Source organism: Sorex araneus, chromosome 10 (assembly GCF_027595985.1).
Source record: "Sorex araneus isolate mSorAra2 chromosome 10, mSorAra2.pri, whole genome shotgun sequence".
Taxonomy (NCBI): domain Eukaryota; kingdom Metazoa; phylum Chordata; class Mammalia; order Eulipotyphla; family Soricidae; genus Sorex; species Sorex araneus.
In genome coordinates, this window is record NC_073311.1 from 56,008,570 (window position 1) to 56,036,246 (window position 27,677).

The 27,677-nt window shown below is 47.8% G+C and overlaps 2 protein-coding genes across 5 annotated transcripts in view; one reads left to right on the forward strand and one right to left on the reverse strand.

The window, feature by feature from the left end:
- Positions 1-12,565, forward strand: part of PTPRO (protein tyrosine phosphatase receptor type O) — a 237,310-nt gene extending 224,745 nt beyond the window's left edge. For both annotated transcript variants that reach the window (XM_055118637.1, XM_055118636.1), the window contains 4 exons: positions 2,445-2,599; positions 4,749-4,884; positions 9,978-10,097; positions 11,246-12,565. In XM_055118637.1, coding sequence (XP_054974612.1) covers positions 2,445-2,599; positions 4,749-4,884; positions 9,978-10,082 — 396 coding nt within the window. In that variant the 3' untranslated portion in view covers positions 10,083-10,097; positions 11,246-12,565. The remainder of the gene's footprint in view (positions 1-2,444; positions 2,600-4,748; positions 4,885-9,977; positions 10,098-11,245) is intronic.
- A 10,577-nt stretch (positions 12,566-23,142) lies between these two features.
- The window catches only part of EPS8 (epidermal growth factor receptor pathway substrate 8), a 183,128-nt gene continuing 178,593 nt past the window's right edge, over positions 23,143-27,677 (reverse strand). For all 3 annotated transcript variants that reach the window (XM_055118333.1, XM_055118331.1, XM_055118332.1), the window contains 3 exons: positions 26,962-27,142; positions 26,053-26,182; positions 23,143-24,407 (listed from right to left, as the gene is read on the reverse strand). In XM_055118333.1, the coding sequence (XP_054974308.1) occupies positions 24,294-24,407; positions 26,053-26,182; positions 26,962-27,142 (425 nt within the window). In that variant the 3' untranslated portion in view covers positions 23,143-24,293. The remainder of the gene's footprint in view (positions 24,408-26,052; positions 26,183-26,961; positions 27,143-27,677) is intronic.

Consider the following 27,677-nt stretch of genomic DNA (forward strand, 5'->3'; position numbering starts at 1 on the left):
TTGTGCTTGCTCTCTGTGTCACAGAAAGGGCCAAGAGCATGTTGGCAGAAATGTGAGTGTGTGATCTCAGGTGCCATCGTCTACCAGAAGTGTTGGCTTGTTTCTGTTAATATAAATCTTATCTAGGTACCTACTTATGCATCTTATGGATACAGTTACTTCTATGTATACAAATTGAACTCTGCCCAAGTCCACCAATTCTTTGGAATTTATTTCTAAATTACAACATAGGGGCCAGAGCGATAGTACAGCAGGTAGGGCGTTTGCCTCGCATGTGTCCAGCCAGGTCTCATCCTTAGCACCTCACATGGTCTCCTGAAACCCACCAGACATATTCCTGGGCTCAGCTTGGAGTAAATAATGAACAAAACAAATCACTATAGAGTGTTATAATCTTCCGGGTGGAGGCTAGGCGCTTAGCAAGTTTGAGAGATGGGACTGAAATGAATGCTTTTGAGCTGTGGGTTTCCGTTGCCTCCCCAGAGGAGCATATTGCTCCTGGTGGGTTGGGGTGCGGGAAAGATGGGGCCACAGCTGTGGCTGTGGGTATCCTTGAGGCAAGGAGCCTTTCTCTTTGTTCGCTTCAAGGAAAGAGATTTCCAGGGGGCACATAATAACTTTTTTAAATGGGGTGGTAAGCAAATAAGTTTGGGGGTTTGTAGGCTAGAATATTTCCAGTGAGAACAGAATCAATCTTTATGCTTATAATTAGTAAGGACTCAAGAGAATGAATCTTGAATGACACACATCTCATTGGTCTGAGATGTAATCAGCTCAGAGAGAACCTTGTCTTTTATGTCTTTGGTATCTGTGTTCCCGTGAAAGGGGTAAATACACTGATGCCTCCCCCTCCTCAGCTGCCCAGAACCAGGTAGAAGGCAGCAAGTCAAGGAGCTGGATGGAATTCTGGTCATGGCTGAGATGGTCTCCAGTTTGTACACCCTCACAGCCCAGCACACTGTGTACCCCCTCACAACCCAGCTCACAGTGTACCCCTTTACAGCCCAAAACACGGTGTACTCCGCACAGCCCAGCACACGGTGTACACCCTCACAGCCCAGCACACCGTGTACCCCCTCACAGCCCAGCTCACGGTGTACACCCTCACAGCCCAAAACACGGTGTACCCCCCACAGCCCAGCACACGGTGTACACTCTCACAGCCCAGCTCATGGTGTACACCCTCACAGCCCAGCTCACAGTGTACATACTCACAGCCCAGCACTTGGTGAATATACCCTCACAGCTCAGTGCACAGTTGTATACCCTCACAGCTCAGCACACAGTGTATATGCTCACAACCCAGCACACGGCATACACCCTCATAGCTCAGCATGTGGTGTACACTCTCACAGCTCAATGCATGGTGTATACTCTCAAAGTTCAGTGCACAGTGTACATCTTCACAGCTCAATGCATGGTGTACACCCTTACAAGTAAGCGTTTAGTGTACACTCTCACAGCCCAGCTCATGGTGTGTATCCTCAGCCCTCAGGACATGGTATATACCCTCACAGCCTGGCACACAGTGTACACCCTCACAGCTCGGCACACAGTGTACACCCTCACTGCCCAGCACATAGTGTACACCCTCACAGCCCAGCACACAGTGTATTCCCTCACAGCCCAGCACATGGTGTATTCCCTCACAGCCCAGCACATGGTGTATTCCCTCACAGCCCAGTGCATGGTGTACACCCTCACAGTTCAGTCCACGGTGTCATCAGATCATTTTTAGAAAACTGAGGTGTTGTTTACTTGGGGTCTGGTCCCCAAGACAGGGCTTGTCCTCCATATGATTTTGAAAGCAACATCTTGGGGGAAAACTGAAGCAACACAGGAAGCTGGAGAGGGCAGGGCAGGGCCTCCCTCGGGGCCGCCACGCACAGCTCTGGATTCTGCAGGGTCCCAGGAGAGATATGACAGCGCCAGCCTGGCCCGGGTGAGCTGTGCACCCTGACTTCCTGGCCCTCTGGGGCAGGTACCCACTCTCTGGGCCTGCCCTCTGCAGAAGCAGGAGCTGGCACTTCCCGGGCCTGGCGTTCCTTTCCAGGAGAGGTGTGGGTTTTATACGTTGGCCACAACTGCTGTGCAAGGGCCACACCAGCACGATAAAGGGGATCCCAGGTGGCACCTCACACGGCGTCTGATGCAGTGACCAAAGTCGATACAACTGTTCAGTGGCAGCTTCCCAGACCTGAACGGGCTTCAGCATCTCCTTCCAGGGAAGGGGTAGCCTGTTGATCCTGCGCCCGGCAGCTTTCAAGCATCTGTATCTCCTCCTGGGCCTGCTTGGTGCCAGCCACCGTGCTCCGAGCTAAGGGGAAGTGCGCAGTCTTCCATTCCGAGCCAGTGTTTCCTCCAGGGTCCCCTGAGCTTCGGGGGAGGCCGGGCCATCCATCCTGCCTTCGAGACTGATTCCTGTTTGGGGTTCTCTCCTAAAGGCTGATGATACGCAGGATGTGATGCATTTTAACTACATGGCGTGGCCTGACCATGGTGTGCCCACAGCGAATGCTGCGGAGAGTATCCTGCAGTTCGTCCACGTGGTTCGGCAGCACGCCACGAAGAGCAAAGGCCCCATGATTGTGCACTGCAGGTAACCTCAGCCCACGTAACACCTGCTCTACAGAGAACTCGAGGCATATCCTCTATGCAGAAACCACTCTGCATGCACCCATGGTACACACAACTTGCCCACTCTGTATACATCCATGAGACATGTACTCTACTGTGCTCACTGTACCATACCCACCCCTCTACATATATACACTCTATGTAATCTCTCCATCAGCCCACTCTGCAGACAGCCACTGTAATACTATCTGCATGCACCCACTACACATACTGTCACTGTCACTGTCATCCCGTTGCTCATCGATTTGCTCAAGCGGGCACCAGTAACGTCTCCATTGTGAGACTTGTTGTTACTGTTTTTGGCATATCAAATATGCCATGGGTAGCTTGCCAGGCTCTGCCGTGTGGGCGAGATACTCTTTGTAGCTTGTCGGGCTCTCCGAGAGGGACAGAAGAATCGAACTCAGGTCGACCGTGTGCAAGGCAAGCGCCCTACCCGCTGTGGTATCGCTCCAGCCCCACTACACATACACTCTACATATATCCACCTGTGCTCTGCACACACCCACTGACCACCCACCTTACAGAGATCCACTCTGCATAATATCTGCATATACCCACTCTGTATTCATGCCCACGTGTTTTGGCATATACCCACTTATTCGGCATACACACACTCTATCCACCTGCCTTGCATAATCCCACTCTCCACACATAAGCACACGACACACAAAGCCTGGGAAGACTGAGTTCACAATAAAATGAATTTTGACTTTAACACTGAGGCTTGCTGCTCTCAAGCCCATGCTCTCCCCTGAACACGTGTCTCGCTTGCTTGTCTTTGCTTCTTCTCTTGCCTGTCCCTGCAGAAGCCTGTGTTCTCTCTTCAGCACACATGTCTCTGTTCCTCGCCCCTGTAGCTTTCGAAATAAGTTTCAATAAAATCTTGCCTCACAAAATAAAAGCAAACATTGATGAGGCTCTATATAAATCATATATAAATCATATAGAACATCACATATATCATGCATATGATTGCTTTATATGATTTGCTTATCAGATAGATGATGATATGCATCATATATGTAATTGCTACATATGATTTGCTTATCATACGGTGATTTCATAGCCTATAGTCCATGAAGTATTATTATGCCACTTTCAGGTGGAAACCCAAGGAACCCAAGGTTCAAGAATTAAGTCGCATTCTGGAAATTAGAAGGTGGAGGGGTGAGGAGAGAGCTCAGTGGGTGGCGCATGGGCCTTGCCTGACCAGACTTCAGGTTCCATCACCAGCACTGCAGAGTGCCTCAGGCACCAGGTGTGGGGTCTTGGTAGCCCCCGGTCAGGCCAAATGTCACTGTGCATCCAGACAGCTCACGCCCGTACTGCCCTGCACTACCAAGGATTTTGAGTGCCTTTAGTAGTCAAACAAAAGGCAGGATTACATACAGCTAATCACAGCGAATAGGAATAGAAGTAGCCGCCAAGGAAGAAAAGTGAAAATATTCAGCTAGATATTCGCTACGGCTGCTCACCCAGAGAGCTCCAGACGTTCAGGCACTGCAAGAGAAAGCCGCTGTCTGGGCGGTTATGCGAGCAGACACAAAGGTCCAAACTCCTTCCTCGAGGAGGGATGATCTTGGAAGTGAAGCTCCTTCCTGCCAAATGAGCAAGGTTCCCTCGAAGTCCATTCGTGTGACCCAATGGCAGTGCACAGGTTATAGCATAATATTAGACAGGGGTTATAAATATGTTCCCACTATCTGATGCCAAAGAGGGATAAAGGTATGGGAGAAGGGTAATGGGACCACCTGAATCTGAACATCAGTCTGAACAGAAAAATCTTATGATCCAGAATCTTTTAGCACCTTGGACTTTGTGAACAAAAATGAATAGATGGAATGTGTGTGTGTGTGCGTGTGTGTGCACGCGTGCATGTGTGTGTGTGCAAGAGAGCACGGGAGCAAAAGGAGTGAGCTTCTATTTGCAAAATACACAATATCTGCAAAGTGAAAGGCAACAAGCTCTGCCTGTCCTTAAATATCATTTAGATGGAAAGGACAGTCGGAAGTTTAGGCTTTTCCTCGATCACGTCTCCTGTAATGTTTTGTCACTGCCAATTAGTGTTCCACCGTGTCTGAGTCACCTGCATCTGGATTTGTCTGCAGTGCTGGAGTCGGGCGGACGGGAACTTTCATCGCCTTGGATCGACTGCTGCAGCACATCCGGGATCACGAATTTGTGGACATCTTAGGGCTGGTGTCGGAAATGCGGTCGTACCGGATGTCCATGGTACAGACAGAGGTAGGCACGGAACCAGGATGCGTTTCCAAGTCTACCCCTGACTGGGGTATTTGCCATTATTCAGGCTCATGTTTCCAGACTTTGTCTTTGGTACCTCCGCGTCTGCTGCCCCAGGTCGATCACGCATGTTCAGACAGCTTCACGGTACCACACGGATGGGCATATAGCCAGTGGACATACTGTGCTCTCCTCGCCGCCTGGGGCTTCTCCAGAGCACTTGGAGGTCTATGGAACAGCATAAAACTTGTTGGAACAGACAGAATCCAGTGATGGTAGCAGCCAAAAGTCACCAGATGGAGGCGGGAGATCGATATTCCGATTTGAAATGCTAGATTCGATTCCATACGCGTCACCATTAGTTGGCTCTCCTTGTGACTCTGTCCCAATTCATTTTTTTGATGACAAACATGAGATGAACGTACAGTTGCTGGCTTCGTGATAATATTAAGGATAATTTCTAAGTCTCCATCCCGCCAGCACTGCCAGTTGAACCCGGCCCTGGGAACAATAGCACAGACCCCAGCCCAGTAATTTAGTTGGGATATGTGAGAGCTCCCGCCCCACTCCCCAACCCCCTGCCTTGCGGCCTCGGAGCAGGCTGGGTTTGGAGTGGCAGCCAGCAGACAGATTCACCCCTCCAGAGAGCAGCAGTGGGTGTGCACCTGTGTGGGCCCCAAAGCGAGCACAATAGCTTTTTCATAATCCTAGTCACCCAGACGTACTTGAGACTTCTTAGCGTCAGGCTCACAATAATCCTTTTTTACTCAAAGGAGCGTGTGTGGGCGGAACATACCCAGGCCTGCTCTCTTAGCAAGTTTCCAAGGCATTAAAAAAAAAAAAAAATCCAAAAACTTCCTCTTGCTCTTCCATCACACACCGCTAGATGTCAGTGTAGCTCAAAGAGCCCCGTTGGTGGCTCGCCTCTCAGCACTTCCTGTTTCTTAGTTGCTGTTCCACCTTGTCTCCTGCCTTCCCCTTCCCTTCTGACCAAGGCGCAGCTGTTTAGTGTGTTCATTCCAAAGTGCAAGCAGGAACTCCTCCCTCTGGAAGAGTGATCTGTTCCCTCTCAGATGTGCCACAGGTCATTAGGAAACGGGGCCTTTTCTTGTGGCCCCACTAACTTGGACATCAGGCCCTAACGCTTTCTCATTTACTGCTCTGGGGACCTGAACATTACCTGGTTTCACAACTTTCAAACGTTTCTGGTTCCCAGAGAAGCCCACTACTTAGCGCTGAAACTGTGCTTCATGAATAGGTTCGTATTTCTGGCTTTCACTTCCATAAATTTACATCCTAGTATGTGATTAAAACTCCCCATTATGTATGTTAATCCCCGGGCTTCAAAGGGTCACTCCTGAAGTATCTGGGATTTGATAAATTGTCGGTCCCATTGACTTAATTTATACCTCTCTTAACTTTATAGACTTTGATTATAGCCTATTTACTTTTTCCCAACTCGTAGAATCTTAAACCGTTCTTAAACACAAACCCTCGGTCCGGTGTTGAGGGCCATTATCTTTCTTTGGGTGAGGTAACTAGACGCAATGAGCACTCTGCCTTGTGCCTTTCTACAAAACTGAGAAAATGTTTTGTTTCTCCCTCATGTTCTCGATCCCAGTTCTGATTGTTTGGCTTCTCTGTTTATGGAAGCATTTTAGGCTGACATCTCCAGGGAAACTGTCTTTTTAAAGTCCCATATCCTTTCCCTGAACTCTCACGGGAAAATTCAAAATCAGAGAAAGAGGCAAGAGGTTACCATCGGTTACTTATTTTTCCCATCAATTCTAGCTTCAGTCTTTTGATTTCCGGCCAGGTTTTGCAGAGGCTGCTCCGTAGCCCAAGTTATTTATTCATGTCTCTTTGGTTAAGTCTGGAACATCTTGTCCATTTACCTTTATTACCTTCTTTTCCCTCGTTCCTATGCTCTTCGTGGTCCAACCTATATTTTGAATATTAGGGATTTTCCTAACCTCCTTCTTCTTTAATCCAGTCACATTTTTTTGCTTTAGAAAAATATATTTTTCTAAAATATGTTTTTTTTAACTGTCTTATCCCAGAGGACTCCTTTTATACTAACTTCAACACTGATGATTTCCAAGAGACAAGAGTTACCATCCAGCTGATTTCTGACTCTGACTCCTGTGTGTGTGTGTGTGTGTGTGTGTGTGTGTGTGTACCAGGCTTCCTCCCACAACTGGTTTCTAATTTTCCTACCGCCACTAGACTACCCCACCCAACTCTAAAAATAGCAGAATTAAATTGCTCACTTCCTTGGATGTACCTTTGAGGTTGCTGCTACCTGCTTTGTGGACTGTGTGCTTTCCCCCTTTCTCACCTGACCAGACACACAAGAGAGAGTCACGGGTGGGGGGGGAGGGTAGCTGAGAAGCAGGGACCCCATCCACAGGCTGGGCACTGACTTCAGATTTTCTCTCTCTCATCTGAAAGAAGTTTCTGCACTGTTGCAACATAAACATAATGTGAAGCGGTGTTCTGGAGATCAGTGTGAGGCAATGTACCATGCTACCTCAGGGTGGTCGCACGGCAGAGCCTGGCCTGCTCCCTGTGGCATATTCAATATGCCAAACACAGTAACAATAACAAGTGTCATTCTCCTGACCCCGGAAGAAGCCTCCAATTGTTGGGAAAGACGAGTAAGGAGAGGCTGCTAAAATCTAGGGTTTGGATGAATGGAGACATTAGTGGCGCCCACTCGAGTAAATCGATGAACAACGGGATGACAGTGATACAGTGATACCTCGGTGGTGTTTGGGGTGAGCTCCCATTTATGTCAACTGTCTTGTTTAGTTTTCTCCTAATGCCTTACCCTGGAGGTCAGTAGGGGCTTTCTGGCTTGACTGGCCTCTTAGACTTTTTGGGCCACTCAGGGAAGTATCTGTAAATAATCTTTTATTTACATTTTCCGCATAGGTACGTTTTCATTTGACACAAAGTTTCGCCACCACATTATGGGTGGAAACCCTGGTCACGGCCAACCTTATGTATGCTCAGTGCTTGACAAGGAGACAGCAGAGGGATGTGGGTTGAGGAAAAGGGGTGATTTGGTTAAGGCTCGCTGTGATCTCCAAGTCTTGGTGAAGTATAGAGAGTGGACAGATAGAGCAACCCAGAGAGGCTGGAATCGAAACTTATCCTTACTCTAAAGTTGACACACAAACAAAACAAAACAACACACTGTATAAAATCCTATGGCTAGCTTGACTCATTTGGGAACAGTTTCTAAAGGTGTTCATACTAGAAAAACCCTGGGGATGGAAAGGCAGGGAAGACCCATGATTATCTTAGTATAGTAAAGCACAAAGATGCTTGTGCCATGCTGTATTAAATATGCTATATTAACTCTAAATATTTTGCTGTTTCTCATCTTAACCTTTATTCAAGTGCAACACACATTCATGTACTATGTCTCCATATGCCAGCTTCATGCTCACTTTGTTCACTTTCATTTTGCTGTATTATTCCATATTGCCTAAAACTCTTTAACTCTTTATTTATTTATTTATTTATTTTGCTTTTGGGGTCACACCTGGCAATGCACAGGGGTTACTCCTGGCTTTGCACTCAGGAATTACTTCTGGCAGTGCTCAAGGGACCATATGGGATGCTGGGGATGGAACCTGGGTCAGCCACATGCAAGGTAAACGCCCGACCCGCTGTGCTATTGCTCCAGCCCTGTAACTCTCATTTTAAATCCTGTCATGTCTCATTATATATATATATACCAATAATCGATTTTTACTGTCCTCTATATCTACAATATGATTTATCAACACTTTACGAAAAAAATGACTAACAAACTCAAATCTGCATAAGCTATGCTTGTTTCATAGATGATAAGCAGCTCTTTCAAGTTATGTTTTTTAATCTTGCCTTTTAAAGTTTGTTTTAAAATTAAAAATTTTTAAATTTTGGTCTTTGTTAATTTGTTCTCTATGATGCAATATTTCCCACAGATTAATCAAAAAGCATTTAATAGTTTTTAAAAATTAAGTGCTAGCTATAAAAGGAACTAGGTATATAAAGGAATATTTTCTCACCAATCAGTATTTTTGTTTTGTTATTTACAGGTGTATACTACTAATTTATAGAATTTTTAATAACATAGAGGTCAGTATTTAACCAATTCTAAAAATATTTCCCCTCAGCTTTCAGTTTGCCATGTATTTTCCTAACATGCAGTAGTTGGTTTTTTTCTTTCTTTTCTTTTCTTTTATTGGGGGATGGAGGTCTTGGGCACCCCTGGTGATGCTCAGGAGTTACTCCTGGCTCTGCCTCCAGTAATCATTTTTGGTAGTTCTTAGGCGACCATATGGGATGCCAGGGATTGAACCCAGGTCTTCCATGTACAAGGCAATGTGTCTTACCCAATGGACTATCTCTCCAGCCCCAGTTTTTTTCCTTTATAAAATTGAAATCCCTTTTTTTTTAAAAAAAAAAAAAGCATTACTCAGGTTCCACGTACACACTCAAATATCAACATCTAAATATACTGCATTATGCTTGTCAACAAAAGTTTGGTTCCCAACAATCAAAAACGTACAGTTGACCATTTTACCCAATTTATCCCACTCCCTTCCATTCGGCTAACCACATTTCATTCTAGTAGTCTAAGATTTTGTTTTTGTTTTGCTTGTTCATTTGTTTTGTTCCTTTATCTGTGACATTGGAATGAAAGCATAGCCTGGTCTTTCTCTGTAATTTTTTCCATTGTTTCAAAGTTTAGATCATTTTTAGAGGAATTAAAGAAGAATTTACTATATTTTCCTCTGTGTTTTTATGGTTTATTTAGGAAACTCTATTCTGTTATAAAGGAGGTCATGCTTTAAAAAAAAAAGTATAAATAGTTTATTTTTATGCCTCAAAAAGCACATGGTAATAAATAGCATATTTATTGCCTCTAGAATGAACTGGTAGTGGTTTCAGTCTATTAATAAAACCATTGTACAGTTGCTTCTCTTGGATTTTCTTGGTTCTCTTGTTTCCGGCGACATTGGGTCATCCTGTTGAGTACTGCCGTGGCCATGCAGTGTGGGGGACTCGGTGAAGCCCGCATGCTCTGTCTTTTGCTGCAGGAACAGTACATCTTCATCCATCAGTGTGTGCAGCTCATGTGGACGAAGAAGAAGCAGCAGTTCTGCATCAGCGATGTCATCTACGAGAATGTGAGCAAGTCCTAGTGCCGCGCTGAAGCAGTAAGTGACAAGAGCCGTCAGGGGTGCTCTGTCTCAGGACACGGGGAAGGCTGTGCCGAGCTACACACACCCAAGGCAAGGGAAGTTGCTCGCGTTCACTGTAGCTGGTGGCTAGAGTGAGGGACGGGCCTTAGGGGGTCTCAGCTTCATCACACCTGGCGTGACAGGAAGGACATGCAGGTGCTCGCCACACTCTGATTCCCACCTCCTGCACTCTGAGCCTATCAGGATATTACTGTCTGTCCCTTTATAGAGCGCACAGATGCTTTACCTCTGGGCTCCAAGAGATCACAAAGGCACCGCACTGGAGTAGATTCCTCCCAGGTGACAGACATTGCCCATAATTTCAGGAGAGCAACATCAAGAAACCCGCTACAGGAGCACATATTTATATGCCTCTAAAACACATTGGTGGGGCTGGAGCGATAGCACAGCGGGGAGGGCGTTTGCCTTGCATGCAGCCAACCCAGGTTTGATTCCCAGCATTCCATATGGTCCCCTAAGCACCACCAGGAGTAGTTCCTTGAGTGCATGAGCTAGGAGTAACCCCTGTGGATCGCTGGGTGTGACCCAAAAAGAAAAAAAAAAAACAAACACATTGGTAGCATACCCGTGAGTACACTTTTACAAGGACATCAAATTTCAGGGGTGTCTAGCTGAAATAACAACAAATCTGCCAATTCGACTCAGTAAACAATGTGACAGGTGTCTGGATAGATTGAGCCGGGGGTGGGGCATGGGAGGGCCAGGTTCGATTCCCTGGGGGGATCAAGGACAGGGTGGAGAGAGCACAGTGGTGGGGGTAGGCACAAAGGGAACAATGGCTGTCAAGATAGAGGAGCACTGTATGTTGAGTGAGAGAGAGAGAGAGAGAGAGAGAGAGAGAGAGAGAGAGAGAGAGAGAGAGAAGGAAGTATGAGGAGGTAAAAAGGATAGAGTTAAAGAGAGATTTGCAGGTGCTAGGAAAGTGATTTCAGATGGATAGAAATAAGGAATTACCCAGAAAAGGATCAGCCCGTATTCTCCTGGACACTGGGGCAAGTGCTCCGGATCTACAAGTCTCTGGGCTTCCGGCCACAGGACCTTTGATGCACGGCCCTGCTCTCCCGAATTGCTTCACTCTGTCTCCCTCCTTCTCCTATCCACAGGGCAGGAGATGATCTGCACCCATCCTCCCATGCTTCCGGAGTCCGCGGGGCCTTGCTAGTCGTTCAGCGAAACAGCCCCTGCTTTATTGGATTGGCCACGGGGATCATTTCTCCCATCGACGCACCGGGAAGACTTAGCCTTAAAGAGCCTACAAGTGTCTTTTGGACATTTCAATTCTGGACATTGAGAAACGGACCAAGTCAGCTGGAAGGTCCAGACACTGGGCAGCAGACTGGGGGGCGGGGGGGCACGGCTCTCCTGACGCTTCCCTTCTCTCGTGGCTGGTGGGGCTGAGTTTTCTTGTTGTTAAGTGCAATAATCTTTGTATTGTGTGATTTCTATGAGAACATTGGGATTGTCCTTTGCTCACACAACTGCTCGAGCCCGTAGCCCAGACAGGATCAGGAATTCTCTGTATCCAGTCGTACCCCACGGTGAAAAGCACCTGGAAGGAGAGATTTCCTCCTCAAGGCAGCCCGGCACACCGAACACCAACACAGAGCTGCAGAGTTGGGGACAGGGGCCGTGGAAGACACCGAGGGGGTTCTATCCACAGAGCAACTGTGTTTCTTTTCCAAATACAAAAGCTGTAATTCAGCGTCACAGTAGAGTAGGGAGAAAAAAAAAATCCTTGTCTTATTTGTTCTAGTCCTTGGTGGGTTTCTTTATTAATTCGTCAGTGTTTCTCCCCGGACCCTTCCCTCTTGCACTGGTCTCACGACGCTGGGGTTTTTGGGTTTTCGTTGTTGTTTTTCCTTTTCCTTTTTTCAGCAGCCCAGGTCTGGGTGGAGGAAGGCTTGATTCTTTCCAACCTGCTGCTGCGGTGCGCGTGCGCAGTCCTGGTGCCTAGGTTCTACCTTCCCTTTCCCTGCTGACCTGCACGGGGCAAAGTGGGTTCTTGGGAGACTGCAGGCTGTGAAAATGCACTTCCCTGCCCCACGCGGGGGAGTTAGCAAGTGACAGCCATGAACTGCAGCAGGCTCGGACAATTCCTGGGCCACACTGGGGCAGGGTGGGGGTGGGGGTTAGACTGCCAAGCGGCTCCTCGGGTTCCCACCCACAGTTTGGTTTGTTTCCCTCGGGGTTGTCGATTTCTCCTTTTTGAACCCCTGTAACTCGTAACATTTTGTTCTTCCGATTTTGTATGAGGACAGTACCTAACCGCGGGTGTGACATGACGGCTGTCACAGTGGACGCGGAGGACACCCTGGAGCCTGTTGCCATGTGTCACTTCCAGAGAAATAAGAGGTGACGCTAGGGGTTGGCCAAGGGCAACCCGAGGAGTTGAAAGTAAATACAAGCTGGCTGCTTCCCTGGGAGCCTCTCGTGTGTCCTTTGCTGTCCCCGCTCCCTCGCAGCTCCCCTGCCCTCCTGCCCCTTGGTCCCCATCCTCCTCCCGAAGCCACGCCCACAGGACCTCAGGACCAGGGGAAGGACGCCAAGGGAACAGCCCCGCGCCCCGCTGCCCACGGTCACTGCAGCTCCTGGCGCAGCTCCTGGCCAGACCCCGCCAGGGCTCGGTTTCACCTGGCAGGAGGCACGGCTGGACGCTGCAGCTCAGCAGCTTCTGCTCCTCCTCGGAGACGAGCCCTTGGGACTCTCGCACCGCCCTGCAGCCGCCGCCTCCCCTCCTCCCTGCTCCGCCCGGCCCGGGCCCTGCTGTCTTTTCCCTTCCTCGGACGTGTTAATCATCTCTCACTCCATTCTCAGGAACACATCTGGCAGGAGCGAGGTGGCAAACACAGCTGGCACCGTCTTAGATTGGCACAGGGAGGGGGGAGCCGGCAGGCACCGAGGGCCACTTGTGGGTAAAGCCACACAAGGCGCGGGTGGAGCATTACTTCCCTTGAAACTTAACGCGCACCATAAATAATTCATGTTTCGCTTGAGCACCCCTTCCACGCGGGGATCAAATGGTACCAGATCAAGTTTCCCCCAAGAAAAGCTCATGTCTCCTGAGCTCCCGAGTTTAACTACAGGAAGGTTATTCTAGAGCACTTAACCAGAACATTCCTTTATTCCTCGGCCACCAGCACTCCGCTCAAAGCGATACCAAAACACGTGGACTCATAGTGGGAAAAACATTTGCCTGGTAGAAAACTTGGGGCTTTTTGGTTGTTTGTTTATTTGTTTGGGGGCCCAACGGCAATGCTCAGGGGTTATTCCTGGCTCTTCACTCAGGAAACGTTCCTGGTCGTGCCCCGGGAACCATATAAGGTTCTGGGGATCAAACCCAGGTTGGCCACGTCCCAGGCTCACCTGCTGTACTACTCTTGCTGCAGCCCTGAGAAAATGGGTTTAAATGCTGACAGAGGCCAGGAACAGCAGTTACTCCGGCATAAACTGAAGGTGTAACTCTGAATCATGCAGATTTAAGAAGTGTCAGATGGGAAAACCAGTGTTGAGTATCCCCGTTTTTTTTCCTGACTCTCTGACCAGTTTTATTTCTGCCCCAGGACCACCCCGCCCCCACCCTCAGGCTTTGGAGGGAAAGATGCCAGAACCTCTGGATGGAGGTTTTGCTTCTTCATCATCCGAGCGCTTGGTAGAAAAATGGAGATGTTGATTCACTGCAGTTTCCAACACCCCTTCTTGGCAGAGAAAGAATAGAAGGTTTTGGATTACACAATACCTCACTTTGACTGCTATTGAGACCATCAGACCACAATCCTACAAGTCAGGTTTTGAAGTGGATTGAGAGAGTACCATTGGGATAATTCACCATTGGGCACAAACATTACGGGATTTGATTCAGCCTTTGTGAGGGGAGGGGTAGCATTCTCACAAGGGCTTCTCAACTCCCAAAGACCATAACAACAGTTCTCCTGTGTTTAAAGTTAGAAAAGTTACTGACTGTTTTAATGTCCCGTTTTATAACGGCCTCTTTCTTCTACAGGTGTCGCAAAAAAGTGCTGCATCTCTAAAAACAACAGTAACCACAAAAAGCTGGAGTGTGGACACGTAGCCGGCTTTGGATCTGAATATTTTTCAGACCATCTGATAGCTGCTTGTGGCAGGGCTGGCCATCAGCCAGGGACTTAAGGTTACTCAATCCAATTCCTAAGAGTCAAAATCTCTCCTGCTTTCTAGCAAGGAGGCCTTCCTTTCCACCTCGGGAAATGTCCAATATAATGTGCTTCAAATTAGCTGGCGCAGTGCCCGAGCCCGGATCTCTAAGCCTGCTTGCCTGGCACAGACTCAGCGGCCAAGCCCTGCGCTGACTCTAATATCCACTTGGCCAAAGGTTTATAAAGCAGCCAAAATAGAACACGAGAAAACTGCAAACACTCCCCCCGTCCCGGCTTTTTGCATAGCCCCACTTGGTTGCACTAGAAAGAAACGGAATCAACCTATGATGGCTCTGATGCCCTCCCTTCTAGAACAGCTGAACTTTAGTCCTTAGCGGCAATAGGTGCTGACCCAAGGCCTGACCCCAATGGGCCTCTTGGTTAGAGGGAATGCACAATTAAAGTGTCTCGCTCCAAGGTAGGACATGAGCAGGCTGAAGGTTGTCCAGGCTGTCACCTGAATCTCTAGCCCACCTGGAGAAAGGTGATGGAGCTAAGTCTGAAGGAGGAAGGGGAGCGTCATTTGTTTATTCATCCATTTCACAAATATCTGAAGGTGCGTGAATGACTCACAAGCAGCGAAGTGTCTTCACATTGGCTGAGAAGCAAGCGAGCGGCCAGAGTGACTTTAAAAATGGGGATCCCTGGAGTAAGGCATTGGGTGGGGCACTTGTCTTGCACGTGGTCAACCAAGGTTCAATCATGGGCACTGCACGTGGCTCTCTGAACCCTGTCAGCAATGATCCCTGAGCAGAGAGCGAGGGAAAAGTCTAGAGTAGCGCTGGGTGTGGCCTAACCCCCACCCAGCACCCCAGATATCCTGGGCTCAACCAAGGGAGATGGCATTTAGGTGAGGGTCACCAGACTGCCTGTCTTGCATTTGTCCTGATGACAGTGCTAGCGCTGCAGTCCCTGGGAGAGGCGGTCCGGCGGTGGGAGCAGTGTCTTCACAGAGAGAGGCGGTGCGAAACCAGGATTTTGTCGTGGGTGTTAGGACTCAAGGGAGAGGGGAAGGCTGCCATGGAGAGCCTTGCTTTGGAGATTCAGGGTTTAGCCCTTTGGGGGGGACTCTTGCATTTGGGGAGCACACTTAGCCAAGCGTAGAAAATGGAGAGTCTTATTCTGAGGGCAGTGGGACACGGGGGCACAGAGAGCATGGCAGAGGGCTAGGAAACCACCATGAGCCAAGGCTGAAGGGGTCAATACCTTGTACCCCTGTGGCTTGGAGGCACCTCGGGCCACCAGACTACCAATGCAGACCTTGCCCTGGCTGGAGACTGACCACCTAAGCCTGTGCAGGCGACTGGGACTGGCCCTTTGAGGGAAGACCCTACAGGTGGCGCCCCCATTCGGCCATTGTTGGGATTGCATCTATGATGCTGGGCAGAGTTTGAAGCTCACGGGCCTTGGCAACACAAACTTGTTCTTTGAGCGACAGGTCTGTTCTGGAAAGTTCCTGAGATTGGAGCACTGCTGCAGCGTCTCTCCACTGGCAGGTGCTCCCCCAGGAAGAGACTGGCACTGTTCTGTGAAGGAGGCAGGCCTTGAGGACCGCATCCAGGGGCTCTCAGAGAAACCCTGTTCTTGGCCGTCCTCTGCTATTGGGACAGTGGCCTAGGAACAGTCTGAAAACCTTTCCTCCTATGGGGGGCTTGGGGGGCAAAACCTACAGCCATGACTCACTGAGGGCTGAAGGGAACTTGAGTGAAGCAGCTGAGAAAATCCTGAGTGTGGAACTGAGGACAGGGAGGGTGCAGAGTGGGCAACCCCAGTCTCAGCGCCGACATCAGCAGCCCGAGGGTGAGTCTAGTCCACTAGAGTCAGCTCGTGTGTGTGTGTGTGTGTGTGTGTGTGTGTGTGTGTGTGTGTGTGTGTGTGTGTGTGTTGGGGGGCATCACATAAGGCAACAGACAGCAGAAGAAAGATGCTGTTCAACTCGATCCTCAAAAACTGAATCTTCAAATTTAATGAAGAAACAGAAGGACGTACCACAAATTATTAAATAACAACATGCTCTCCCAAAAAATATAGCAGAACTAAGTAATGTAATATCTAATAGGAAAAGATGTAATCAGTGCATAATGCATAGGACATCAGGAGGAACGATGTCTGCATCCCAGCGCTCCTGAAGAAGACAGGAGCAGAAACCCCATTTGAGGGAAACAGGGCCAAGAGCTTTCCCAACTTGGGGGAGGAAGTAAGCAGGCAAATGCACAAGCCTAGGGGCTGGAGCCATAGCACAGCAGATAGGGCGTTTGCCTTGCATGCGGCTGACCTGGGTTTGATTCCCAGCATCCCACATGGTCCCCTGAGCACTGCCAGGAGTAATTCCTCAGTGCAGAGCCCGGAATAACCCCTGTGCATTGTTGGGTGTGACCCAAAAAGAAAAAATAAAAGCAAAAAAAAACCCCAAAAAACAAATATACATGTCTTAAACAGAATACTACAAGCATCAGGGAAAAACAATTTCCTTCCTTCCTTCCTTCCTTCCTTCCTTCCTTCCTTCCTTCCTTCCTTCCTTCCTTCCTTCCTTCCTTCCTTCCTTCCTTCCTCCCTCCCTCCCTCCCTCCCTCCCTTCCTTTCTTCCTTCCTTCCTTCCTTTCTTCCTTCCTTCCTCCCTCCTCTTATTTTTTCCTTCTTTTTTGGTGGGTTGGGGGCCACACCCAGTGGTGTGCTGCAATGACTCCTGGCTCTGCACTGAAGAATTACTGCTGGTGGTGCTTGTGGGGCCATAAGGGATGCTGAGGATCAAACCCAGGTTGGCCTGTGCAAGGAAGAGCACCCTTCCCACTGTACTATTGTACTATCTCTCTCTGAATTACATTTTTGTATGCAATACTGTAGGGATTTAGGGAAAACCAAATCACATACTCTAACGGAGCCCCTATTAGAGTATCCTTAGGCTTTGCAGAGGAAACCTTGCAGAACAAAAGGGAATGACAAACTATTCGGAGTTCTAGAAGAAAAGAATTTTCAACCTCCGCCCTCTCAGTCTGCCACTTAGACTCAAAGAAAAGTTTAAGAGCTTTGCATATAAACAAAAATTAAAATAATCACCACCAAACCAGCCAAGCAGGAAATTTTAAAGCATACTTTAAGTGCTGCCTAGCATGGTAAAGTAGATTGTTCATTTAAAATAGTTGAGAATAAAACTGAAGCACCCATTGAGAGTTAGCTGGATAAAGAAGTGATAAGTACACAAAACACTATTCAGTGACAGAAAAATTAAATTAGGGACTCAGGGGAGTTATGCAAGGCAAAGTAAGCCAGGAAGAAAAAAGACAAGTATTGGATGATTTAATTCACGTGTATCATAGGGAGATACAATGGATGAATGGACAAAGCATAAACCAGAACATAGATTGTCTGAGGGAGAGAGGGTGGAAGGCTTTGTTATTGTTTTTAGAAATATTTTTGAAACTTTTCTACTTATCTCTATATTTTGTGAGCACAGTATTTCCCTGATGAAGTTTCAATTTTTGTCGTTTTAGTCAACACCAATCAGAAAATATTTCATGCATAAGATTTTGATGGAGAGAGGAGAGGGGAGGCAGAGGGACAGAGACAGAAACATACAGAGGAAGAGAGAGGGAGAGGGAGAGAGGGAGAAGAGAAGGAGTCCTGGGACATTTAGGACTGAATCTGCGATGGGGCAGATACTCATATCCTGCCAGCCCCAAGACCCAGCATCAAGCTGTGCCTGAAGTCCACTTGCTCTGCACGGGGTGGAAGATGATTCCTGTCACCCAGTTTCTCATGTCGTGGGGAGCTGAGGGCTCAGTCTGGAGGGAGCAAAGTCAGTGCTATGCCTTACTCAGGCTTTCTGGGTCATCGCCTTTCCCTCACAGAAAAGAATTTAAGGAGGAGACCACAGTCAAGTAAAACAAGGAGGTAAAGAGAGCGGCAGATAAAAATACTTGTTCACGCGATAACTCGGGTTTCTCCAAAATGCAGAAAAAGTAAAGCACAGGTTCATGAATGTGTAAAGTACACGCACATGGATGTGTGGGCCATCTCCCCCAAACGGGGGGAATGCACCCGAAAGAATCAAAGTCCATATCTCAAGAGAGGAGAGGGGGGCCGGGCCTGACTCTGCCTCCAGTGCACCTGGCCTGGAATTCTGCATCTCAGTGGCTTTCCTGGCTCCTGATAAGGGCCTTTTGTGTCAAAGGCCTTCATCCTACAGGCCGGTTTATGTTCCAGATGATCTTTTCCCCAACATACATCAGCAAGGCCCACCCCTTCCTCCCACCCACCCACACCCCCACTTTAGCCTGCGACATCCTCCTCGGTCAAGTTTATAGGCTGAATTAATGACAGGAATGTGGGGCTGGGGAGCAAAGAAACGGAGGAGGCGGCTGGGTCTCTTCTGCAATACTAATAGTTGGATCATGGGCCCTGTACTTTTTTGCCCCAGGGCTCACAGAACAAAAGGACCAGGTGCCATTGATTTGGTTACTCATCCATCATCACAGACCGTGACATGACTACTCCTCCTCCGTGAGAGTCCCCAAGCTGGCCTTTCTCCTGTTCCGCACCCTCTCTTCAACCCTCGACCTGATCCTGTGCATGCATACACTTGTGTAGAGGGAATCCCCACTTGGCACATCAGCCCGAGACTTCCTTTGTTTACACAGCTAGGCAGTTTTCTAACACCAGGGACGGTTGACAGATATGAGTCTGGACCAATCAACAGCCCCGTTTCAGAGAAAGGGCAGATGTGATGTACATGTCATTCCCCAGGCTGCTCCAAACAGGTTTCTTTTCTTGCTTGGACATTTACACTTTGTACAGGGAAACAATGGGAATTTCCTTCTGATGCCCACGTGCTTCACAGACGCACACCCTGAGTTTCCGGACATTGTGAGCAAAGGATACCCAGGTAGCAGGCAACAAAGGGAGAGTCAATGGAGCTAAGAAACGGAGACTGCCGGGTTAGAAAGCAGCAGAAGCAAGACTGTGACCAGAACTCTGTAGAGCTTGCCCCGATCCTCCTTGCCTTCCACTTCATGCTGCTTCTTGTTCAACATTAGCGCTGAGAAAGTAGATGAGCCCAGAATTGTTGCAGGCAGATAGTAATGTCAGTTTTGGGAATAATAAAACTCAAGAGATTCTCGAGCCCTGAAGTAGCCCCAAAGAATGAAGCCCACTTCCCTTTGAAATAAAAATCCTGAGCACTGAAGAAACAGGAGGAGAAACTGAGGCACCGCCCAGAAAAGGAGAAGCCATAGAAGCATCTATGAGGTTTTTATAAAGAGACCAGCAACTGTATAAGAAATGAATGATGAGAAGGCCATCAACTGCACAACGCTTTCCTGTGATAACACCCAGATTAACTATATCATTCCAGGAGAAACCCATATGGAAGAATTTTATAAGAGCTTCTCCCCAAAGCTAGTCAGGGCTTGCTCTTCAAGCCTTTGCTCCCCCTTGAAAATGCATCTGTCTTGCTTGTGTTTCTCGGCTTGTTTACTTCCACTCCGGAGAAGCCTGTGTGATCTCTCAAACACTACTTCTCTCCTTTTACCTCGAAGTAAGTTCTAATTTATAAAAACAACCTTGCTTCACTATTTCTCCTCCTCCTGGAATTCTTTTCTGTGAGGGAAAGGCAACAGAACCACGATTCCTGTGCTGAGGTTAGGACCGATCGGATCCAGTCAGGCATTTTCTGAGCTCTGGTGGCTGAAGTAGGCCAAGCAGAGAAAAAGGGACACTTCTTTTTTTTTTTCCCTGCTTTTTGGGTCACACCCGGCGATGCACAGGGGTTACTCCTGGCTCTGCACTCAGGAATTACTCTTGGCAGTGCTGGGGGACCATATGGAATGCTGGGAATCGAACCTGGGTCAGCCGCATGCAAGGCAAACGCCCTACCCGTTGTGCTATCACTCCAGCCTCGGGACACTTCTCTTGAGTCAATCTCCCTCACTCCTCACTTTACCCAGCCACAGCAACACGATGAAAAGGTTTACTGTCAGGCAATGTACTTAGTCAAAAGGGCAGCCTTTCAATTTGAGAAACTACTGTTTTCTAAGCCTCCAAGAAAGTCCTTTACTCATGGCAGGCAGCGATGGAGGCTGAGAAGATGAATGGGACAAGGTCCCTGGCCTGGAGGGGTCTCATTCTGGGAGGAAGGTCTAAGAGCAGCACGGTAATAGGGATGTCATCCCTGAAGTCCACAGAGCATCAGCGAACGCATGTCCCAGAGAATGACAGGTGAGCTGTCCCCCGGAAGCGTCACCGACCAACCTGCCACACGGAAGGATATTCCTGCACGTGGCATGTGTTCCTCAAACACCCTTGCTGGCTATCACAGGGGCGCCAGTGGGTGAGCAGACCTCCAGCTCCATGTCCTAGAACATTTCCTCCTGCTGTCCAAAGCGACCACTCTTTCCAGGCTGCACTGACGTTACCTGGCAGGCGCTGCAAAGATAACAGAGCTGCCGGCTGGTGCTGTATTTGTCGGCTGACAGAACGACGCTTTCCTTTCTGGCGCTTAAAATACCACGAGCAACTCTCCATGTCCCTGTTCGTCCTTTGCTTCTTCCCTCGCCAGCGGGAGCTGGCCTCGCTTCTCTCTCCAAGGTCCAGAGGCGGGGCGCTGGGTCCCCGAGTCATTGCCTGGAGGACGTTCATCTGACTCTGGCGTTGGCCCCGATGTCATCCCCAACTGTGCCGCTACTGAGACTCCGGTGTGGTCATGTTGCAGGCAGAGAAGTAGGGGGCCTTGATCATGAGCGTTTGGGAAATAACACAATTTAAGAAGAAACTGCCTAGCCCTAAGGTGGGCGTCAGGTGCAGTCTGACCCTGCCTCGGGAGACTGGCGGGACGTGAGTGTGCTTGTCATGTGGGTGCTCAGAGCAGCCTTCCCCAATCCTGACCCTCGGTGACGAAGGTGAGCCAAGCAGAGAGCTGGGGGCTCCCTTTTCTCGAGGCTCCCTGGAACTTTACCAAGCCAACGGCAACAGAGGGCTCTGGCGGTCAGAGCACTCCTAACACCTGCCAGCACAAGAACAACCTTGGCCAAGGCTGCCTCAGCGACAGGGCAGGTATGTGAGGACACAGAAAGTGCTAGAACATAGGTGAAGAGCAAGCGCCACCCTCGCCCCCACCCCCAACTCTTGTAGGGATTCAGGCAAAGGTGGCCACGTGATGAGGATTCTCTGAGGAAAACTTCTCTCTGGAAATCAATGCATTCCTCTTCACAAGAGGTTTTCATCTATTAGCGCTCTCCTCCCCTTCTCAACAATCCCTTCCCCAAACCTGTGACAAGTCTTTTCCTGAGGAAACACTTGCTGGATTTTGAACCTTGCGCAAAGCTACTGGCACTGAGGCCGAGTCTCGCGAATCAAGTCATGGTGTTCCGTCAGTTCAAGCCCAGATGGACAGGAGGGGCCCCGAGGGCTCTGCCGAGCAGGTCAGTTCTCTGGTCTGCATGGAGAAGGACTTCAGCTGACCCAGCACCCTTGTGTTCAGTGCTAAGAACGCCAAGAAAAAGGTCCCAAGGTTTGTGTAAATTAAGAGACGTTAACGGGAAACTTTCCCGCCTCCACATGCGCTGGGCAGTTCCCCAGGCCTCAGGTGAGGTGCTCTGTCTGCCCTCTGTGCATCGCTGGGTGTGACCCAGGAAGAAAAAATAAATAAAATAAATAAATAAATGTACTTATACATTGGTCCTTGATATCAGAGGGGGAAAAGTTTGCATGATATACAGAAGTCTGGGAGTTAAGTTTCAGTTGACTTGAGATTATGTGTAACTGTGCAGCCTTTTCTTCTCACATTGATCTGAGTCCAGCTGACCAAGAATCATGGTCCCCCTGACCTCCTGAGAACCACTTGGAAGGTCCCCTACCCCCCAACAAAGGAACCGTAAAATTACTTTGGAGAGGCATTTTGCAGTGTGTGTGTATGTGTGTTGTGTAATTTTTCATGCACGAAAAAGACTATAATCATTTAGGGAAGACTGGAAAATCACATTCTCAGTTTCCAGCAGGGCCTCCCCCTCCCCCACCCATCCAATCAGTACCTGATCCTGAAATCTCACCTGCTATCCGACAATTTCCACTCAATTCCAATACTGTCCATCCAGAAACAACATGGATTCCATAGAGTCCGGTCTCCCAAGATCACTCTCAAACACTGGCCTCAAGTTCCGGGCAGCTACATGGACCCTCTGTCCAAGCATCTCTAGACCAAAGGTTCCTACAACCATTTTGTCAGGTCTCAGGTGCCCGTCAAAAGCTCAGACTATTATTTGTGCTTCTAACGAATAGGCTATTTATCAGGTGTATCCAGAACACACTTCTTAGGTTCAACTACTTGCTAGAATGGCACAGAGAACTTAGGAATCCCATGTACCCCTATGTCACTGATTAATTACAAAGAATATAAACTTTATATTAAAGAGAAACACTGGGCAAGACAGAGGGGAAAGGCACACAGCTTCCACGCCCGCACCAGACACAGCATTCTCTCCACGTCGCCTGAGTTCCCCACACAGTCCTTCCCAAGACCTTGTCTAGGGGCTTTTATCGAGGCTTCGCTGCTATGGCACAGTTAACTCACTGGCCCCGGCAAGTCGAGCTCCTGTCCCCTACTGCAGTGGGAGCAACTGTAGGTTTCAACTCTAACTGCATGGAAATTCTAAGGCTTTGCGGAGCTCTCTATAGACAGACAGACAGATGTGTGTGTACCAAACCACAGTGCTGGAAGTTTTAGTTTTTCAAAGAAGAATCAGTTTTACTAAGAGAAGACCTGCTTTTCCCACTCTACCCCAAGCCCCAAGCTGCACACCCGTCATCCCCGTCGCCAGTAAGACAGTCGCCATGGATTAACAGACAGCAAATACTGTTTATTGCAGACTTTCCAGCTGACTCGTGAAAAAGGCACTATGAAAATTAATGCATCTAGATCATCTCTCTAAATGGATTTATGTTAAAATATACACCATTCTTACATAACATCTGTCTTATATATGTGAAATCATATAACATTTAATGACAAAAATCGTGTTTCCAAAAATAACATTTGTTGAAGGTTAAGTATCTTTCTTTATCTAGAATCACGCACAAGATTAAAGTATGTGTAAATGAAGTATTTCTTATTACCAGAAAAACTTGACACAGATAAACACATAAAATGGCCCCAATTTCTTTTTTAACTATGTATATTGGTATTCCAAACTGAAGCCTTCCGTAGCAGAATACTGTAATGCACACCGATGCAGGCAACTTCCTGTGGCAGGTTTTGTCTCTGACGTCTTTCCCACTTGTGCTTTCTCATACATAAGAACACACAGAGAGACTAAGCAGAATATAAAGTAAGTCAAAATACAAGCTATACAAGGAGTTGAGATCAACAGAGCTATGACAAATAAAATGTCTTGGGAATGCTTCAGAGCTTTATAATTGCATGTCTGAAGCCCGTGTTCCATTTTACAGCTCATTAAATGTCTTTAATTTAAAAAAAAAAACTGTTGGCATTAAAGAACTCCTACATAAATCTAAAGGCTTTATCACTGAGTATATGAAAGAAGAGACGTAGCAGGCAGAGGGTACCTGAGAGGAAGCCGTACTCAGGGGGACAGACACCGAAGTCACAGGGAAAATTACACTCATTGAGAGTTTCCAATCTTGAACGAGATTTCTATTTTCTTACAATAAATAAATTCACCACGATCCACAAATGTCTGAACAGACACTGAGAGGGAGGTGAAAACTTAGTTCCCAAAACTAAATCTGATCTTGAGAAGAAGAGGCAAAATACTGCCCCAGGACAAAATTTGTTTAAATATTGTTTTCAGCTTTAATAAAAATAATGGGCCCAGAAGCAAGTCCTCTGCTTCCTTAAATTTGCATTAGTCTCTTTTCGGAGATAAGTTAGATGTGTCAATTAATGAGAGTCTGACACTGCCTTCACGTCTTCCTAAAACAAAGCATGTTGGAGTGATGCCAAGAGCGATGGAGACCGTAAGCCAACGTGTTAGTGACTGCTCCCCTCGTCGAACGACTCCACGCCCGAGTCACTCGCAGCCGCGCTGATTTTCTCTTGACGCCTTCGCATAATCTCTTGCAACTCAGAGCTGCCACTGTTATCCTGAAAAACAAACACGGCGCAGACAAAATGGTTATGAGTTTGTGTGGGCAGCAAGTCGCTCGAGAAATGGCGCGGGTCTAGAGCCTTTGCTTTCCTCTAGTCCCTCTTGAGGAGAGCTGAGGGTGGTCACTCACGTCTGTGAGGCGTCTGGGCTTTAGCAACACAATCACATTCATGTGATTTTCATTCATAAAGTGTCTCGAGGCAACTCATTCATGATACCCTTCACCTAAACATGATAATAATGCATGTGGAATGCTCTAGAATCCCTGGGGAAAGGTTTTACGTGTACAATAAAACCATGATAAAGTGGTAACTTATCAATAACGGTTCCTTGGAGCAGGCAAGATATGCCTTTAGGAGATTCTAAATCAGGGCCCTAAAACTGAACTAAGAATACTCAGTCCTTTCATGCAAATCTGAAAATATCGTATTATGCCAATTTCTCCCCCCCAGGTCCTATCTTCAGCTGCCATGCAGTCTCCTCATCCACAGAAGACTCTGGCCACTATCCCAGGGAAAGAGTGCTGTAACAGGTAAATGAAGCTGAGAAGCAAGGGGTGTGAAGGTGCTGAGAGGATGAGGCGCCTCAGGCAGGTTCTCTCCGCCTCAATTCACAGGCACAGAGACAGGAGCAGGAGGCAGGAAGGAAGCAGGTGGGGTCTGGACTACCGGAGATCAGGAGTCTTAGGAAACTGGGATGTCCCACCACACCCTCGAGGAGTAGTATATAAACTCAACAGAATTGGAATCTATAATGGTCATATGACTACCTTGGAAAAGATACAATAATGAGTCATGGTGACTACATAGAAAACCAGTTAATGCTGTTGAAAAAAAAGTCACAGGGGAATGTGATTTCTACTGTAGGGACAGATGCACAGAGCTGTTTCCCTCCAAGTTCAACACTGGATTGACACACGCCTTCTAGAGGTAACTGCCAGTTTCATGCCAAAGCCTCGCCTCTTTCATCAGAGCCCAAGTGCAGTTTTCATGAACACTGTGAGATGTCACAGTTTGAAACTTCTACCCTAACTAGCCCACATTAGGGAGACTAAAGCTATTGGTAGTTCAAGCATATGAAGTCTAGAAAATATTTGCTCCCTTGCTTTCACTAGATGCTATGCCTAAATATTTACGCATCAGGGCTCCCTCCTTTCAGCAACCTCTACCTAAGTTTCCATCTGACTGAGATGTATAAGCAGGCCTGAGACATACAAGGTCGTCTAAACGACTATATTCTCCTTATCCTTAATTATGGATAGGCAGAAGGGTTAGGGCCTCTTAAGTCATTTACTCTCCCAAGAAAACACTCATTATTATGTCAAAATTAAAATTCCTACAGAAGTAGTTAATATACCTACATAATAACATCAGACTTTTCATGCAGTGTCCAAAATTACATGCATGCTCAAGCAGGTACTTGAGCACTTATGTTAACGGAGAATAATTTACAACAAATGAATTCCTCTGCAAATGAAGGAGGCTTCCAAAGTCAGATAACAAAAACGAAGCCCAATTCAGAAGATCTGCAGGAATGCAAAATGGTTTGATACAGACTCTAATAGTCACTTCTGGCTCTTTCAATCTGCTGTCCGCACTCCTGGCGGTTGCAGAAAGACGCACATTGGCCGGTCATACTCACCTCTAATGCAGCCTTTTGGACGGTGATTTGGTTAAAGACTCTGGCTCCTTCCGGACAGACTGTCCTCAGCTCATCTTTATTGAGAGAGAAAAGCTGCGCACCATTCAGCACTCCAAGACTGTTGACAGTCCTGCGAAAGCAAAAGAAATGAAAAACAGGGCATCAGAAATACTGTCCAGAGAAAACATCCTGGTGCTGTTACACCCACTTTTCCCCAAGTGTTGTATCCATGAATCATGAAACACAGCACTGCAGTCCCGAGACTGGGCAACAACAGAAAGGGTCTTTGAGGATGACCAGAAGCTGTTCAAGACGATTACTTATACGATACTAGGACAGAATTTTTTTAGTATCCTTTTCATTTAGTGTCATTTTCTTGAACTCGATGTTTCCCAGAGAGAACAGATAACTTTCTAAGGACAATCAGGAGTGGGCAGACCTCGCTGAGCGATGCTGGTGTGCGAGTTTATAAAATTTCAATTTCTCTGGACCATGAACATGATTTAAATAATGAATTTTACCAAATGCACATAAGATGTTTGTAAATTTCCCCAAGGATTAATATCATGCTACCTGAGTGATTCGGCCTGGAGATGTCAGCCAGACAATCGTCCGGGTCTATGTTACATGAAGAAGAAGAATGAAAAGGAACAGGCAGTCTGCGAGAGGAACCAGTGAGGAACAGACACTGCCATCTAGGAAAGTGAGTGCCCTTGGGTGAGAGAGATTTCTGCTTCCAATTCTGGTTTGGTTTGCCCCCTCCCCCACCCTCTCTGGCTATAAATAGCTCAGGTCATTTCCTGAGTGTGGAACCAAGGCAATTTGGGCTCTGACATTTTTTAAGAGTCATTTCCGAGGTTTTTGTGACCAATTTGAAAACGATGCCCGTTTGACCCAGGTGAGACTTACACGGGGCTGAACCCCTTCGACTGTAGCCAGGTCTTGACATCCTCTGGGGAGGACTCGTAGGTGATGTTGATGGCAGGCACGTTCTGCCGTGGCACGTGGAACTTCTTCTGGGCCATGCTGCGCCCAATGGTCAGTCTGTGGATGAGCTCGTCCTGCACCTCTTCCATCTGGGACTTCCTCCCTGGACACAGACACGGGAGAGGTGGTTTTCCCCGAATGCCCATGACCCTTTGACCCCTGCAGGCTGTGAGAGTCTAGAACGCCTCCCTTCTTTCCTCGCTTCCACTCTCAGTCCGCATGGATTCCGTAATCAATTATTAAAATCATTTCTGAGCTCTGCTTCTCTCTATTGTCCTCCCTTGGAAAAGCCCCAGTCCTGGTTGCACCTGACTTTCTGCGTGCTCTGGGCCTGAATATATGCAGCCAAGGGGCAGGGACAATTGTCTCACGATTTAAATGTCAATGCTACTTAAAAGGCTGTTTGTCCGGTCCCTAGACTCTAGACTCTACATGCCAACTTTCTACGTGACATGTTCATTTACATGCCTAATGTCCGTTACGTATCTTAAATAGAGAGTTTCCAACCAAAGGAGCTTCTTCTGGGAGGATTTTGTTTCCTCTGAGCCACGAGCCTCACCTGGCAGTGCCCGGGGATCACACCGTGGTGTCAGGACTTAAACCACTGTCACCGGGCAGCCGCATGCAAGGCACGGGCC